Source organism: Gorilla gorilla, chromosome 20 (assembly GCF_029281585.2).
Source record: "Gorilla gorilla gorilla isolate KB3781 chromosome 20, NHGRI_mGorGor1-v2.1_pri, whole genome shotgun sequence".
NCBI lineage: Eukaryota > Metazoa > Chordata > Mammalia > Primates > Hominidae > Gorilla > Gorilla gorilla.
This window is the reverse complement of record NC_073244.2, coordinates 29081558-29098000: the sequence shown is the minus strand read 5'-3', so window position 1 is coordinate 29098000 and position 16443 is coordinate 29081558. Positions and strand designations below refer to the sequence as shown.

General features: G+C 40.2%; 1 protein-coding gene and 1 long non-coding RNA gene across 2 annotated transcripts in view; both read left to right on the top strand.

Annotated features, from left to right (window-relative positions):
- LOC129528954 (uncharacterized) overlaps positions 1 to 16443 on the top strand; it is a 53608-nt gene that overhangs the window by 13631 nt on the left and 23534 nt on the right. The gene's annotated exons all lie outside the window — the stretch shown is intronic.
- On the top strand, positions 13177 to 14160 carry LOC115931577 (small ribosomal subunit protein uS5-like). The gene has a single exon (XM_055372314.2). The coding sequence runs from the start codon at positions 13216 to 13218 to the stop codon at positions 14095 to 14097; it is 882 nt and encodes a 293-aa protein (XP_055228289.1). The 5' UTR covers positions 13177 to 13215; the 3' UTR covers positions 14098 to 14160.

The following is a 16443-nucleotide window of genomic DNA, read 5'->3' as shown; positions in this document are numbered from 1 at the left end:
TCGGCTGCCCAGTCTGGGAAGTGAGGAACGCCTCTTCCCGGCCGCCTTCCCATCTAGGAAGTGAGGAGCGTCCCTGCCCGGCCGCCCATCGTCTGAGATGTGGGGAGTGCCTCTGCCCCGCCGCCCCGTCTGGGATGTGAGGAGCGCCTCTGCCCGGCCGTGACCCCGTCTGGGAGGTGAGGAGCGTCTCTGCCCGGCCGCCCCATCTGAGAAGTGAGGAGCCCCTCCGCCCAGCAGCCGCCCTGTCTGGGAAGTGAGGAGCCCCTCCGCCCGGCAGCCACCCTGTCTGGGAAGTGAGGAGCGTCTCCGCCCAGCAGCCACCCCATCCGGGAGGGAGGTGGGGGGCACCTCCGCCCGGCCGCTGCCCCGTCCGGCAGGTGGGGGGCGCCTCTGCCCGGCCACCCCTTCTGGGAAGTGAGGAGCCCCTCTGCCCGCCCGCCACCCTGTCTGGGAGGTGTACCCAACAGCTCATTGAGAAGGGGCCATGATGACGATGGCGGTTTTGTAGAAAAGAAAAGGGGGAAATGTGGGGAAAAGATAGAGAAATCAGATTGTTGCTGTGTCTGTGTAGAAAAAAGTAGACATAGGAGACTCCATTTTATTCTGTACCAAGAGAAATTCTTCTGCCTTGGGATCCTGTTGATCTATGACCTTACCCCCAACCCCGTGCTCTCTGAAACATGTGCTGTGTCCACTCAGGGTTAAATGGATTAAGGGCGGTGCACGATGTGCTTTGTTAAACAGATGCTTGAAGGCAGCATGCTCCTTAAGAGTCATCACCACTCCCTAATCTCAAGTACCCAGGGACACAAACACTGCGGAAGGCGGCAGGGCCCTCTGCCTAGGAAAACCAGAGACCCTTGTTCACTTGTTTATCTGCTGACCTTCCCTCCACTATTGTCCTATGACCTGCCAAATCCCCCTCTGTGAGAAACACCCAAGAATGATCAATAAATACTAAAAAAAAAAAAAAAAGAGCCAGCACAAAGAAAAAAGAAAACAAAAACATACCACATGATCTCATTTTTTTCTTTCTCAAAAAAGTTTCACTTTTTATTTAGCTGCAAAGCTAAATAAAATGAGTGAGAAGACTCTGCTTGTGCCTTCAACACTTTCACAACGATTTTCTGCTCCTCGATAAGGAAAGCACGCTTGATCCTGCCACGAACACATTTAGCACACATGGAACCACCATAGGCCCTGCTGACATGTTTGTTTTGGACAATTTCATAAGAACTTGAAGTCTTACAGCACGAACCCCTCGAAGTCTGCCTGGGCACATGCTACAAGCAGATTTTGATGCTTTCCCAACCTTCTTGGTATAAAGGTATTCTATTACCAGGGGTTCGGAACAGCCTACTTTTGTTAGAGGCTGTATTGTAGGAAAGCCTATATTGGTATGTCAAGCGCTGGACCATTCTGAGTGCCTGCAGACAATGTCTTGGAAGAGCCACATGATCTCATTTCTAGGTAGAGTAGAAAAAAATTCTAACTCGGCCGGGTGTGGTGACTCACCTGTAATCCCAGCACTTTGGGAGGCTGAGGCAGGTGGATCACCTGAGATCAGGAGTTTGAGAACAGCCTGGGCAACATGGTGAAACCCCGTCTGTACTAAAAATACAAAAATTAGCTGGGCGGGGTGGTGGGCCCCTGTAATCCCAGCTACTTGGGAGACTGAGGCAGGAGAATCGCTTGAACCTGGGAGGTAGAGGTTGCAGTGAGCCAAGATTGCACTACTGCACTCCAGCCTGGACAAGAGTGAGACTCCGTCTCAAAAAAAAAAAAAAAGGCACAGTGGCTCAAGCCTGTAATCCCAGCACTTTGGGAGGCTAAGTGGGTGGATCACCTGAGGCTGGGAGTTCAAGACCAGCCTGACCAACATGGAGAAACCCCATCTCTACTAAAAATACAAAATTAGCCGGGTGTGGTGGCACGTGACTGTAATTTCAGCTACTCGGGAGGCTGAGGCAGGGGAATCGCTTGAACCCAGGAGGCAGAAGTTGCCGTGGGCTGAGATCGCCCCATTGTACTCCAGCCTGGGTGACAAGAACGAAACTCTTTCTCAACAAAAAAAAAAAAAAAAAAAAAAAAAAAGGCTGGGGGTGGAGATATTGGTCAAAGGTAATAGGTCTTTCCTGTATCTCTTACCTTAATAAATTATTCTTTTCAGTTTTGATTCACCAGGGAATTAATTGTGTCATATCCTGAAGCATCAAAACTGAAGGACTGAAAGCAATGCAAGTTCTATACTAAAATTTCAGAGGCTTAGCAAAATAATGTATTTTATGGTCACACAACCATTTTTTTCTCATTAAGAGGACTTCTATGTGATCTTTCAGGGATCATATCTTCTTTCATCTTTCTGCATCTTTCTCTTTCTTCAGCCAATGGATGAAAAAACAGATGGAGAAGACACATTTGGTTCTTACTTACACTTCACTTCCACTCACTATTAGTCAGTGTGGATAGAGCTGAGAATAGCAGTTTCCTGGCAGGACAGCCACTTCTCAGCAATAAACAACACACTGAAAGAAAAGTACAAATCTTTCATCAAAAGCTAATGGATTTTTAAGCAAAATAAGCATATGCATCAATAATAAAATGCTTGTGGTAAAATAAAGATGAATTTTGTTGATTTCTATTGAGTTCCGGTAATACTTGGACCAAAAGCTAGCAAATATACAGCAAAAAAAGGAATATTATTTGAAATAAGAATATTGTGAATCAAGTTATCCTGTCAGTAGAAGTAAAAATATTACGGCCTCATACTAATAATTTCATCTGTAGCTGTATATCAAATGCTTTTTATTAAAAACTGTATTTAATATAAATATTCCATTTATATCACCCTCGTTCACTATTTCAATGCCGTCTCCACTTTATATCAGTGGAAACAGGCCGGCCTGCTCAAGGAGAGCACGTGGTGCCATTGCTATGTTAATGATGATGAAGAGCACTTGTTTGGATGGAGCTCTCATGCCAAACACCGTTATTTAGCTCAAAGTACTGGTTTTCTATTTTTCTCTAAATTTACGAATAAAATTCTTAGCTAAAAAGACTCATCTCATTGAAATATGTTTTATGAAATTTGGTTGACATTTAAGTGCCGCTGATTTACCTGGAATATTGAAATTTTTATGAATCCAAATTGAGTACTATAAGCAATCTTTTACTAAAAGCCTTTGTGAGGCAGAGTAGTATTCATTTCTTTTTTTTTTTTTTTGGGACGGAGTCTCACTCTGTCGCCAGGCTGGAGTGAAGCAGCGCGATCTCGGCTCACTGCAACTTCTGCCTCCCAGATTCTCTTGCCTCAGCCTCCCAAGTAGCTGGGAATACAGGCACGTGTCACCATACCCAGCTAATTTTTGTATTTTTAGTAGAGACGGGGTTTCACCTTGTTGTCTAGTATGGTCTCCATCTCTTGACCTCGTGAGCCGCCCACCTAGGACTCCCAAAGTGCTAGGATTACAGGTGTGAGCCACCACACCAAACCGATTCATAAAATTTTTATAATATGAAATAAATTTGTTGATTATGTTCCCGGTAATAAACTGAATACAGCATTCTCAGCTCCTAGTACTCACCCTGAGTCACTCGGGAAATTGTATCTCTGTAAAGGGGCAGAAGAAGGTGCTGAGTGGAGGGGCACCACATTGCCCATAAATGCTTTCCACACGCACCTCTTAGGATCTTGACTTAGTTGGGCTGTCGTTTGCGTGGCTAGATACTTAGTGAATCTGGTCATACTATTTTTTGGCAGCTAATGACAAATTGTTACCTATTTTATTCAATTATTTGCTTAGCTGAAAAATACAACTTTTATCAATTTACTCTGACAGACTAGATTTGAAATCTTCAATCTTTTAATGTTAATGCAAACTAGAGAAGAGCACTGTGTGTATATGTAGAATGCATTTTTCTGCCTATCAAAATTCTTTTTGTATTGCCTGTAAAACCCTAAGAAGCCACTAAAGAATACGGCCTTTAAATCCTTTAGCCAGAATTTTAGATTTTAAATGGTCAAGAACTTAATGATTGAACAAAACCAAAATTGTCTTTGCTACTTGTTAATAATCTAGCCACTTCAGAGAGCATGGCAATTATGCCAAGCCATTGAAAAGATGTGATTTTGATAAATTCTATCCCATTTCAAATGTTTTTTTCTAATTGTTACTTTTATCGTGTTAAACTATCTGCATACTGTTTATGCATTCAAGACATATTAATATTAAAGCGTTTAAAGTTTAATATATGACAACATAGAATCCTCTAAAATGAGCAGAAGTTCATTATTAATAAATTCATTGTTTTCGAGGTTTTTCAATTGTGAAAACAAATAATAAGATATGCTTTTTCATGATAAGCTCAATTCTAGGAAGTTACCCACTGGTCTCCGTGTTATTTTTGTAATGGGTAGTGTAACACTGGGCCACCAGAATGGTGCAGATATGCTGATTTAATGAGAATAAAAATGAGTTCAGCCTTCTTGGCTGACTATTGCTATCCCAGAGGTTGATCATTCACTACAACTTAGTAAATGCTGCTCCATCATGCCAGTGAGCCCTTTCAACCAGGCTGCCCTTTTCCTCCCATTGATTTGCTCATGTTGTGGTCTCCTCTGTTTATCTTAAGCTATCCCAGATGAGAGGTGATTATTTTTGCACGAAGAAGACCCCCTTTTTATCTCTGTCATGGCATCCTCCCTATTGGAAGCAACATGTGGAAGGCAGGAATGATGACAATATACAAACGTGTTTCCTGCCATGTGGCCACCAAGAGCAGCTTACAACCTGTTCCACCTAGGAGTCACTTACTTCCAGGTCAGCAAGTGTGTTTTTCTACAATGTGTCTTTTTATTTTTTGGGGGGGATAGAGTCTCGCTCTGTCGCCCAGGCTGGAGTACAGTGGTGTGATCTTGGCTCACTACAACCTCTGCCTCCCAGGTTCAAGTGATTCTCCCATCTCAGCCTCCTGAGGAGCTGGGATTACAGGCGCATGCCACAACACCCGGCTAACTGGTTAATTTTTGTATTTTTAGTAGAGATGGGTTTCACCACGTTGATCAGGCTGGTCTCGAACTCCTGACCTCAACTGATCCACCCGTCTCGGCCTCCCAAAGTGCTGGGATTACAGGCGTGAGCCACTATGCCCGGCCCCTGTCTTTCTCTTAAAAGCACCTCTGATTAAGTTTAGCCCTATCAGGATAATCTCCCTTTGATGAACACAAAGTCAATACATCAGCATCCTAATTTCATGAGTGATTTTCCACGACAGTAAGTCATATTTTCTTTACAAGCCAAAGGAGAGGATTACACAGCAGGTGTGCAACAGATTGGAAATCCTGGAGATCATCTTAGAATTTTGTCTACCCACCTGAATAGACTGTTAAAATAGTCTTATAGTTTCTTTTTTTATCTAAGTAAACAAAAGACATCATTTGCAAATAATAATTAACTACCTTCCCATTTTGTTACAAATATTAACATACTTTTTCTGGCTTATTTTTTTCACGTATCATTTTATACATTTACACACATATACAACAATGAAAATTATTCAATTATTCAATGCGTTAATTTTTATTAAAAATTATTGTTAGGCTGGGTGCAATGGCTCACGCCTGTAATGCCAGCACTTTGGGAGGCCAAGGCGGGTGGATCACCTGAGGTCAGGAGTTCGGGACCAGCCTGGCCAAAATGGTGAAACCTCGTCTCTACTAAAAAATACAAAAATTAGCCAGGGAAGGTGGCAGGCACCTGTAGTCCCAGCTACTTGGGATGATGAGGCAGGAGAATCGCTTGAACCCAGGAGGCGGAGGTTGCAGTGAGTTGAGATTGCGTCACTGCACTACAGCCTGGGTGACAGAGTGAGACTCCGTCTCAAAAAATAAAAAAAATTAAAAAATAAAAAAATTGGTATAAATACATAATGGAATACTATTCAGCCATAAAAAGGGATAAATCCAGTCCTTTAAAACAATATAGATAAATTTGGAAGACATTATGCTAGGTGAAATAAGACTGACACAAGAAGACAAATACTGCATGATCTCATTTATATGTAGAATCTAATAAATTCTAACTCAAAAGAGTAGGAAGTGGAATAATGGTTACCGGAGGCTGGGTGTGGTGGGAAGGAAATAGGAAGTTGTTGATCAAAGGGTACAAGGTTTTAAATAGAAAGGATAAGTAGACTTCGAGATCTATTGCATAGCACGATGACGACAGTCGACTATAAAGTACTGTATATTTCTTTTTTTTTCTTTTTTTTCTTTTTTGAGATGGACTTTCACTCTTGTTGCCCAGACTGGAGTGCAATGGCGTGATCTCGGTTCTCAGCAACCTCCGCCTACCGGGTTCAAGCGATTCTCCTGCCTGGGCCTCCTGAGTAGCTGGGATTACAGGCATGCGCCATCACACCACGCCAGGCTAATTTTGTATTTTTAGTAGGGATAGGGTTTCTCCACGTTGGTCAGGCTGAGTCTCCAACTCCCGACCTCAGGTGATCTGCCCGCCCACCTTGGCCTTCCAAAGTGCTGGGATTATAGGCGTGAGCCACAGCACGGCGCCTGGCCAAGTACTGTATTTCAAAAATAACTAAGAGTAAATTTCAAATGTATCACCACAAAAAAATGGTAAGCGTTGATAGATGTTATTAAACTAGACTTAATCATATTATATGCGTATATTGAAACATCACATTGTACCCCATAAATTATACAACTCTGATTTGCCAATCAAAAATACTATTAATACTGGTTTTTTTTAATGACAGAAACTTCAAGAAATTGGGCCGGAGAAAAAAGTGTTCATTCATCTTAAAATTTCAGAAAACATACATATTTTATTTCTAATGGCTTGCTCAGTTAGTGATGTAAGCTAGTAAACTTTTATGAATAGTCTGAACCAACACTCAGAAATAAAGTACGTTGATTTTTAATGTTCAAAATAATATAATACCTTAAAAGACAGACTCTAAACAACTGTTTGGAGTAAAACCTCTCTAAATTTGTAAATACATTTTTTTCACTTGTTAGAGAAAAAAAGCTATCTAAATATATGTATTTAAAATACATTTAGGCCGAGTGCAGTGGCTCATGCCTGTAATCCCAGCACTTTTTGAGAGGCCGAGGCAGGTGGATAGCCTGAGGTCAGGAGTTCGAGACCAGCCTGGCCAACATGGTGAAACCCTGTCTCTATTAAAAACACAAAAATTAGCCAAGCGTGTTGGCAGGCGCCTGTAATCCCAGCTACTTGGGAGGCTGAGGCAGGAGAATTACTTGAGCCCAGGAGGCAGAGGTTGCAGTGAGCCGAGATTGTGCCACTGCACTCCAGCCTGGGCAACAAAACGAGACTCCATCATCAAAAAAAAAGAAAGAAAGAAAGAAAAAGTACTCATTACTAAGCTTAACACACTTTGGTAAATGGATACTAACAATGGTTTTCCTCTCATGATTTCTAAGAGCCACCAATTTTACTTTTGAAATATATTGAATTTTTTATATTAAAAGGATGAGCCTATTATTATATAGAATATTTGTGGTATCCATGTACCTTATTATATATTGAGTGGTCTACAGTTTCTGAAAGTTTCAGAAAGAGTGTAATAACTTTTTTTGATTGAATAAGAATATTAAGTCCTCTCAGTGAATAGATTGAAATTACTGATTAGTCACTTATCACGTGGCATTAAATGCTATTTAATAAAACGGGAAGTTTTTTAAAACTCATTTTAACAACTTATTTCTATTGCTATTTCACTTTTATTAGAAAGAAATATTAACATTTACATTACTTATGGGGCTATGAATTTTATTCAAATCTAAACATAGTGCTAATTTTAGGAGATCTGTATGATTAGGATTACAGAAAGCCTTTCCTTTATTTACACGTAGAAGATAAAGAATTGCTTTCCAGTAAACACAAAGAAGCAAATTTGATCCACAACTAAAAGCTATTAAAATATTAATACTATCATCCAGATGAAACTTTTAGGTATCTGCATGTTCAAGTTGTTTAACGTAACAATTCAGAAACTACTTTTTATAAATTATAATTAACTAAAAATATAAAATTCTCAATTTTTTTTCAGTTTTGAAATACTGTCATTATTTCCAGTTGACATAACATTAAATTTCAGAGCTGTGGCTGTTGAAACTAGAAAGTCACGGTTGACTCTGCTTTACTTGCTGCCTTCTTATTTCACACAAACACAGCAGCCCAAAGATCAGAAATGTTACACCTTTACTGTAAACACAGCAGTACCTTTCTAGGGAGAATATATGTGTGAGCATGTTAACTTGAAATTCATGGCATCTTTTGTTGACATACAGATTTCTATATGAAAAATAATGGGCTGGGCACAGTGGCTCATGCCTGTAACCCCAGAACTTTGGGAGGCCGCGGTGGGTGGATCACCTGAAGTCAGGAGTTCGAGACCAGCCTGACCAACATGGTGAAACCCTGTCTCCACTAAAAATACAAAATTAGCAGGGCCCAGTGGTGGGCACCTGTAATCCCAGCTCCTCAGGAGGCTGAGGCAGGAGAATCACTTGAACCCGGGAGGCGGAGGTTGCAGTGAGCTTGAGATTGCACCATTGCATTCCAGCCTGGCGACAAGAGTGAAACTCCATCTCAAAAAAAGAATAATAAATTAGTTTTCTTTTTCTAATTCTATAAAAAATGGCACTGAGAGTTTGATAGAAATAGCACTTAATCTGTAGGTTACTTTTGGTAGCATGGACATTTTAATTATATTGGTTTTTGAAGTCCATGAGTACATAATGCTTTTTTATTTGCATTCTGATTTCTTTCAGCATCGTTTTACACTTCTTGTAGAAATATTTTACTTCCTTGATTGAATGTATTTCTATTATTTTTGTGTGTATGTGGCTATTGTAAATAGGACTGTGTTCTTGATTTTGTTCTCAGTTTGAATATTATTGGTGGACAGAAATGCTACTTACTTATTTGTGTTTGATTTTGTATCCTGAAATTTTGCTGAAGCCATTTTTTAGGCTTAGCAGACATTTGGTGAAATCTTTAAAGTTTTCTACGTAGAGAATTATATTATCAGTGAAGATAATTTGACTTCCTCTTTTCCTATTTGGATGCCTTTTATGTCTTTACCTTGTTGCACTGCTCTGGCTAAAACTTTCAGAACTATGTTGAATAAGACTGTTTAAGTCTATATTCTTGTCTAATTTTTATTCTTATGAAGAATAAATCCAGCTTTTGCCTGTTCAGTATGTTGGATGAAGATTTGTCACAGATGGCTCTTATTTGAGGTATGTTTCATCAATGTCATTTGTTAAGAATATTTTCATATTTTAACATTAAATTTTCTTTAATGCTTTTTCTGCATCTGTTGTGTTAATCATGTAATTTTTTGCTTTTAAGTATCTTTACATGGTGAATTGCACTTAATTACTTGCATATGACAAAACATCTTTGCACACATGAAATGAACCTCACATGACTGTGCCAAAATAACCTTTGGATTTGCTTATAAACTCAGTTTACTTGTATTTCATGAAGGATTTTTGCTTCAATGGTTCACCAGGAAGACTGGTTTCTAGTTTTCTCTTTTGTTGGGTCTTTACTAGATTTTGGTAACAAAATGACACCAGTTTCATATAATGAGTTAGGGCAGAACCCCACCTTGATATTTTGGAATACGTTCAGTAAGACTAGTACCAGAACATCTTTTTATATGTGGTAAAATTTGGCTGTGATTTTATATGATATAGGGCTCTTTATGGTTGGTAAGATTTTTAAAATTAATTTTCATATTATTATACATTTTATACATGTTTGGTCTGTTCAAAACTTCTGTTTCTTCACGGTTTGATCTTGGAAAGTTGTGTGTATCCAGGAGTTATCTATTTTCTCTAAATTTTCTAGTCTGCATGCATAGAGATTTTCACAGTGGTCTCTGAAGATATTTTGTATTTATGTAGAATTAGTTGTGATTCTTACATCTCTAGCATTTTAATACATGGAGAATAAAAGCTTGACAAAATTCAAGATTCCCTCATGATAAATCTCTGAAAAATTTAGGTATAGGACAAAGGCACCTCAAGGCAATAAATGTCAAATATAACAAAAAATGCACAGGTACTAACATACTGAATAGGGACATGCTGTAAGATTTTACTCTAAGAGCTAAAACAAGTCAAGGATGTGCACTTTCTTCAGTCTTACTAAACACAGAACTAAATGTCCAAGACAGAGAAATTAAAGAATAAAATCAAAGGCATCCAGATTGGAAAAAAAGGAGTTAAATTATCATTGTATGATAATCTTTTATCTCAGGCTGGGTGCTGTGGCTCACACCTGTAATTCCAGCACTTTGGGAGGCCAAGGCAGGTGCATCACCTAAGGTCAGCAGTTCGAGACCAACCTGGCCAACATGGTGAAACCCATCTCTACCGAAAATGCAAAAATTAGCCGGGTGTGGTGGTGCATGCGTGTAATCCCAGCTGCACAGGAGGCTGAGGCAGGAGAATTGCTTGAATGCAGCAGGCAGAGGTTGCAGTGAGCCGAGATCGCACCATTGCACTCTAGCCTACGTGACAAGAGCGAAACTCCGTCTAAAAAAAAAAAAAAAAAAAATTATAAATAATAAAAAATAATCTTTTATCCCTATACATAATCCTAAGAAAAGCCTAAGACTTTACCAAAAACTATTAAAACTAATAAATTTATTAAACATGTGGAATACAAAACCAATATCCAAATGTCAGTAGCATTTCTATGAACTATCTCAAAATAAATTTAAAAAACAATTCCATCTACAGTAACTGTAATAACTATACTTTGAAATAAATTTAATCAAAATTTTGAAGCACTTACATTACACTCTAAAAACATTCAAGAAATAAATACATGAATTAAAAAGTTAATCATTGGCCGGGTGCGGTGGCTCACGCTTGTAATCCCAGCACTTTGGGAGGCCGAGGCGGGCGGATCACGAGGTCAAGAGATCTAGACCATCCTGGCTAACACGGTGAAACCCCGTCTCTACTAAAAATACAAAAAAATTAGCCGGGCGTGATGGCGGGCTCCTGTAGTCCCAGCTACTCGGGAGGCTGAGGCAGGAGAATGGCGTGAACCCGGGAGGCGGAGCTTGCAGTGAGCCGAGATTGCGCCACTGCACTCCCGCCTGGGCCACAGAGCGAGACTTCGCCTCAAAAAAAAAAAAAAAAAAAAAAAAAAAGTTAATCATTAATGAATTGCCATTATTAATATTGTTAAATATTTGTATTACACAAAATAACCTAAAGATATAATGCAATCTCAATGAAAATATCAGTGACATACTTAATAAAAATTCTTAAAAAATACATCTACAATGTATATTGTACCACAAAAGACCCTCAATAGCCAAAGCAATCTAACAGAAAAAAGTGAATCTATTACCCTACCTGACTTTGAAATATACTACAAAAGTACAGTAACAAAAACAGTATGGTGCTTGAATAAAAACAGACACTAGGCCAACGGAGCAAAAAAAAGATTCCAGAAATATAGCCATGTACTTACAGCTAACTGATTTTAAATAAAGGTGACAATTTCTTAGGAAAAAGACAGAAAATTATGTTGAGAATACTTTATGGCCAAATGCAGAACAATAAAAGGAGACCCTAACTCACACCACATATAAAAATCCACTCAAAATAAATTAGATATTTAAATGTAAGGCCTGAAACTCTGAAACTACCATTACTACTACAAAAACAAACAAACAAAAAACAACAACAACAACAACAAAAAACCAGAGGGAAGGCCCCATTAACATTTAAACTCAAAATCCCGGGGAACAAAAGGAAAAAAATAAATGAGTCAGAATACTTCAAATTAAAATGCTGCTGCATAGAATACAATCAACAGAATAACTAAAAAATGGGACAAGGCATTAATATCAAAAATGTATAAGAAAATTAAATGACTATACAACATAAAACAAATAACTATTGAAAATCAGCTGGCCAGGCACAGTGGCTCACGCCTGTAATCCCAACACTTCGGGAGGCTCAGGCGGGCAGATCACAAGGTCAGGAGTTCGAGAACAGCCTGGCCAACATGGTGAAACCTCATCTCTACTAAAAAACAAAAAATTAGGCAGGCGTGGTGGCAGGCGCCTGTAGTCCCAGCTACTCGGGAGGCTGAGGGATCATGCCACTACACTCCAGCCTGGGTAACAGAGTGAGACTCCATCTCAAAAAAAAAAAAAAAAGCATATTTTTCAAGAAAATACATACATATGGCAAATAGATATATTTTAAAATGCTGAATGTCTTTTTTTTTTTTTGAGATGGAGTCTCATTCTGTCACCCAGGCTGGACTGTAGTGGCATGATCTCGTCTCACTGCAACCTCCACCTCATGGGTTCAAGCGATTTTCCTGCCTCAGCCTACTGAGTAGCTGGGATTACAGACGTGCGTCACCATACCCAGCTAATTGTTGTATTTTTAGTAGAGACAGGGTTTCACCATGTTGGCCAGGCTGGTCTCGAATTCCTGACCTCAGGTGATCCGCCCGCTTTGGCCTCGCAAAGTGCTGAGATTACAGGTGTAAGCCACTGCGCCCAGCCGAATGTCAATTCTTATTAGGGAAAGCAAGACAAAAAAGACTATGAGATATCAACTCACTCATTAGAATGACGCTTACTAAAAATTAAAAAAAAAAGGGCGGGATGCAATGGCGCATGCCTGTAATCCCAGCATTTTGGGAGGCCAAGGCAGGTGGATCACCTGAGGTCAGGAGTTCAAGACCAACCTGGCCAACATGGCAAAACCCCATCTCTACTAAAAATACAAAATTAGCCGGGCGTGATGGCAGGGACCTGTAATCCCAGCTACTTGGGAGGCTGAGGCAGGAGAATTGCTTGAACCCGGGAAGCGGAGGTTGTAAGTGAGCCAAGATCGCACCACTGCACTCCAGCCTGGGTGACACAGTGAGACTGTCTCAAAAATAAATAAATAAATAAATAAATAAATAAATAAATAAAAAAAGAAAAAAGTGTTAGTTGGTAAAGATGTCAACAAAAGAAAATGCTTACACACTGTTGGTTTGAATGTAAATGAGGACAGCCATTATGAATAACAAAATAGAGATTACTAAAAAAAAATCAAACTACTACATAATACAGCAATTGCACTATTGGGTATGTATTCAAAACAAAATCAGAGCTTCTTTTCCGAGAAAACACCAAATGGCGGATGACGCCGGTGCAGCGGGGGGGCCCGGAGGCCCTGGTGGCCCTGGGATGGGGAACCGCGGTGGCTTCCGCGGAGGTTTCGGCAGTGGCATCCGGGGCCGGGGTCGCGGCCGTGGACGGGGCCGGGGCCGAGGCCGCGGAGCTCGCGGAGGCAAGGCCGAGGATAAGGAGTGGATGCCCGTCACCAAGTTGGGCCGCTTGGTCAAGGACATGAAGATCAAGTCCCTGGAGGAGATCTATCTCTTCTCCCTGCCCATTCAGGAGTCAGAGATCATTGATTTCTTCCTGGGGGCCTCTCTCAAGGATGAGGTTTTGAAGATCATGCCAGTGCAGAAGCAGACCCGTGCCGGCCAGCGCACCAGGTTCAAGGCGTTTGTTGCTATCGGGGACTACAATGGCCACGTCGGTCTGGGTGTTAAGTGCTCCAAGGAGGTGGCCACTGCCATCCGTGGGGCCATCATCCTGGCCAAGCTCTCCATCGTCCCCGTGCGCAGAGGCTACTGGGGGAACAAGATTGGCAAGCCCCACACTGTCCCTTGCAAGGTGACAGGCCGCTGTGGCTCTGTGCTGGTACGCCTCATCCCTGCACCCAGGGGCACTGGCATCGTCTCCGCACCTGTGCCTAAGAAGCTGCTCATGATGGCTGGTATCGATGACTGCTACACCTCAGCCCGGGGCTGCACTGCCACCCTGGGCAACTTCGCCAAGGCCACCTTTGATGCCATTTCTAAGACCTACAGCTACCTGACCCCCGACCTCTGGAAGGAGACTGTATTTACCAAGTCTCCCTATCAGGAATTCACTGACCACCTCGTCAAGACCCACACCAGAGTCTCCGTGCAGCGGACTCAGGCTCCAGCTGTGGCTACAACATAGGGTTTTTATACAAGAAAAATAAAGTGAATTAAGCGTGAAAAAAAAAAAAAACAAAAAACAAAATCAGAATGAAGAAATATTCACACTTCTATGTTGCTTTCAGCACTCTTCCCAACAGCCAAATTATACAATCAACAGTTCAACATCTAATAAGTAAATAAAGACAATATGGCATATATACACAATGGAATACTATTTATATTTAAAAGAAAATTCTATTTTCAGTCACATGGATTAACCTGAAGGACATTATATTAGTTGAAATAAGCCAGTTACAAAATGATTAGTATCTCATTTCACTTACACATGGATTCAAAAAAACTTAATCTCATTGATGTGGAGAACAAAACGGTGACCACTAGATGCCAAGGTATTTAAAAAAATGGGGGAATTCGAAAGATATCTGCCAAATAATACATATAGTTGGATAGGAGGAATAAGTTCAAGATTGTTCGGCATTGCGACTACAGTTTATAATATTGCATTTGTTATGTTTGAAAAAATGCTAAGACAATGTTAGGTAATCTCACCATCAAAATGTTAACTATTTGAGATAAAGCATTAATTACATAAAGCTAATAAGCATTTGACCACCTGTATATACTTCAAAATGCTGTTTTACAGAATACACATTTTCTCTTTCAAGTTAGAGAATACATTTCTAAAACCTTATAGAAAGATAACAGTATTTCAAATAATGTCTGTGTCTTTGTCATAAACTTGGCTGAATAGTATAAAAAATAGTTTTTGTGCTGTTTTATCATGTTAGTCATAACCACAGAAATTTTGATACTTGACAGCATGGTTTTTATTTTGTTTTTTTGTTTGTTTTGAGACAGAGTTTTGCTCTTGTAGCCTAGGCTTGAATACAATGGCGCCATCTCTGCTCACTGCAATCTCCGCCTCACAGGTGCAAGCGATTCTCCTGCCCCAGCTTCCCGTGTAGCTGGAGATTACAGGAGTGTGCCGTTACACCCAGCTAATTTTTGTATTTTCATTAGAGATGCGTTTTTGCCATGTTTGGCCAGGCTGGTCTTGAACTCCTGACCTCAGGTGATCCACCCTCCTCGGCCTCCCAAAGTGCTCGGATTACAAGCGTGAGCCACCGCGCCCAGGCTTGACAGCATGTTTTAAACACAGCACAGTGCATGGGAGGAGCCAATGTACTTTAGTGCTTTATTTTAAGCTTGGGGCACCTGGAGTTTCTGGTGTTGATGGTAATGGTATGAAAGACACTAAAAGAGGAGGTGTTACTTATGGTTCCATGACTGGCCACTCTGTGAACACAGTAAACTAATCTCCATGCAAAATAACAAAAAATGTTTTAATCCAAAAGCTGTCATGATCTCCAAAAGTTTTCCAGAGAAAATAATTGAGGCTACACTTAGGTGTCTAACCATAAAAACTGTAAGCTAACCTTCACCCACTAAACAAAACTTAAAAAATAAGAGTGAGAAATTCCTCAAAACTGGAATAGCAATATGAAAAAGAAATATTATTCCAAATCTACAAAGGTCATTTTGTTGTTTTGCAATCTTTAACATTCACATGTAAAAACAGAAGATTCTGCCTGGAAATGCGAGTTGTGCTATACCATAAAAAATTCAATTTAGGCCAGGCACGGTGGCTCACGCTTGCAATCCCAGCACTTTGGGAGGCCAAGGCAGGTGGATCACCTGAGGTCAGTAGTTCGAGACCAGCCTGGCCAACATGGTGAAACCCTGTCTCTATAAAAATACAAAAATTAGCCGCGCATGATGGTGGGTGCCTGTAATCCCAGATACTAGGGAGGCTGAGGCGGAAGAATCGCTTGAATCTGGAAGATGTAGGTTGCAGTGAGCCCAGTTTGTGCCACTGCACTCCAGCCTGGGTGACAGAGTGAGACTGTCTTAAAAAAAAAAAAAAGAAAAAATTAAATTTAATATGGTTTACTTACCATAAACTCTTAAAATTTTAATTTCTATGATATATTTTCTAGCAAATTTTATATTTGTCACACTTTGGGTAAGAATCTAGTAAGATTTTCTTTTTACAAACAATATTTTTTCTTTTTACAAAGAAAGAAGCACCATGCTAACTGATTTAATCCTCTCTCCTGTGGACAGTGTATGCCTTTTATCTTAATTAACTGATCTGAAAGTTATATTGATAAGCAAACTCTCCAATTGAAACCAATTTTTCAGTGCATTAAAAAATATCACAGTTCTCATCAAAACCCACAAAACACCACATGCCATGAAATGACATGGCATGAAGAAAACAGTGGGAAAACTGTAGCCATAACACAGAAAAAGAAGGGCTATGATGCATACATGGGTGGAATACACATAAAAAGACAAACAAAAC

Coding starts and splice junctions, on each gene's coding strand:
- LOC115931577 (XM_055372314.2), top strand. CDS start 13,216: ATGGCGGATGACGCCGGTGCAGCGGGGGGGCCCGGAGGCCCTGGTGGC.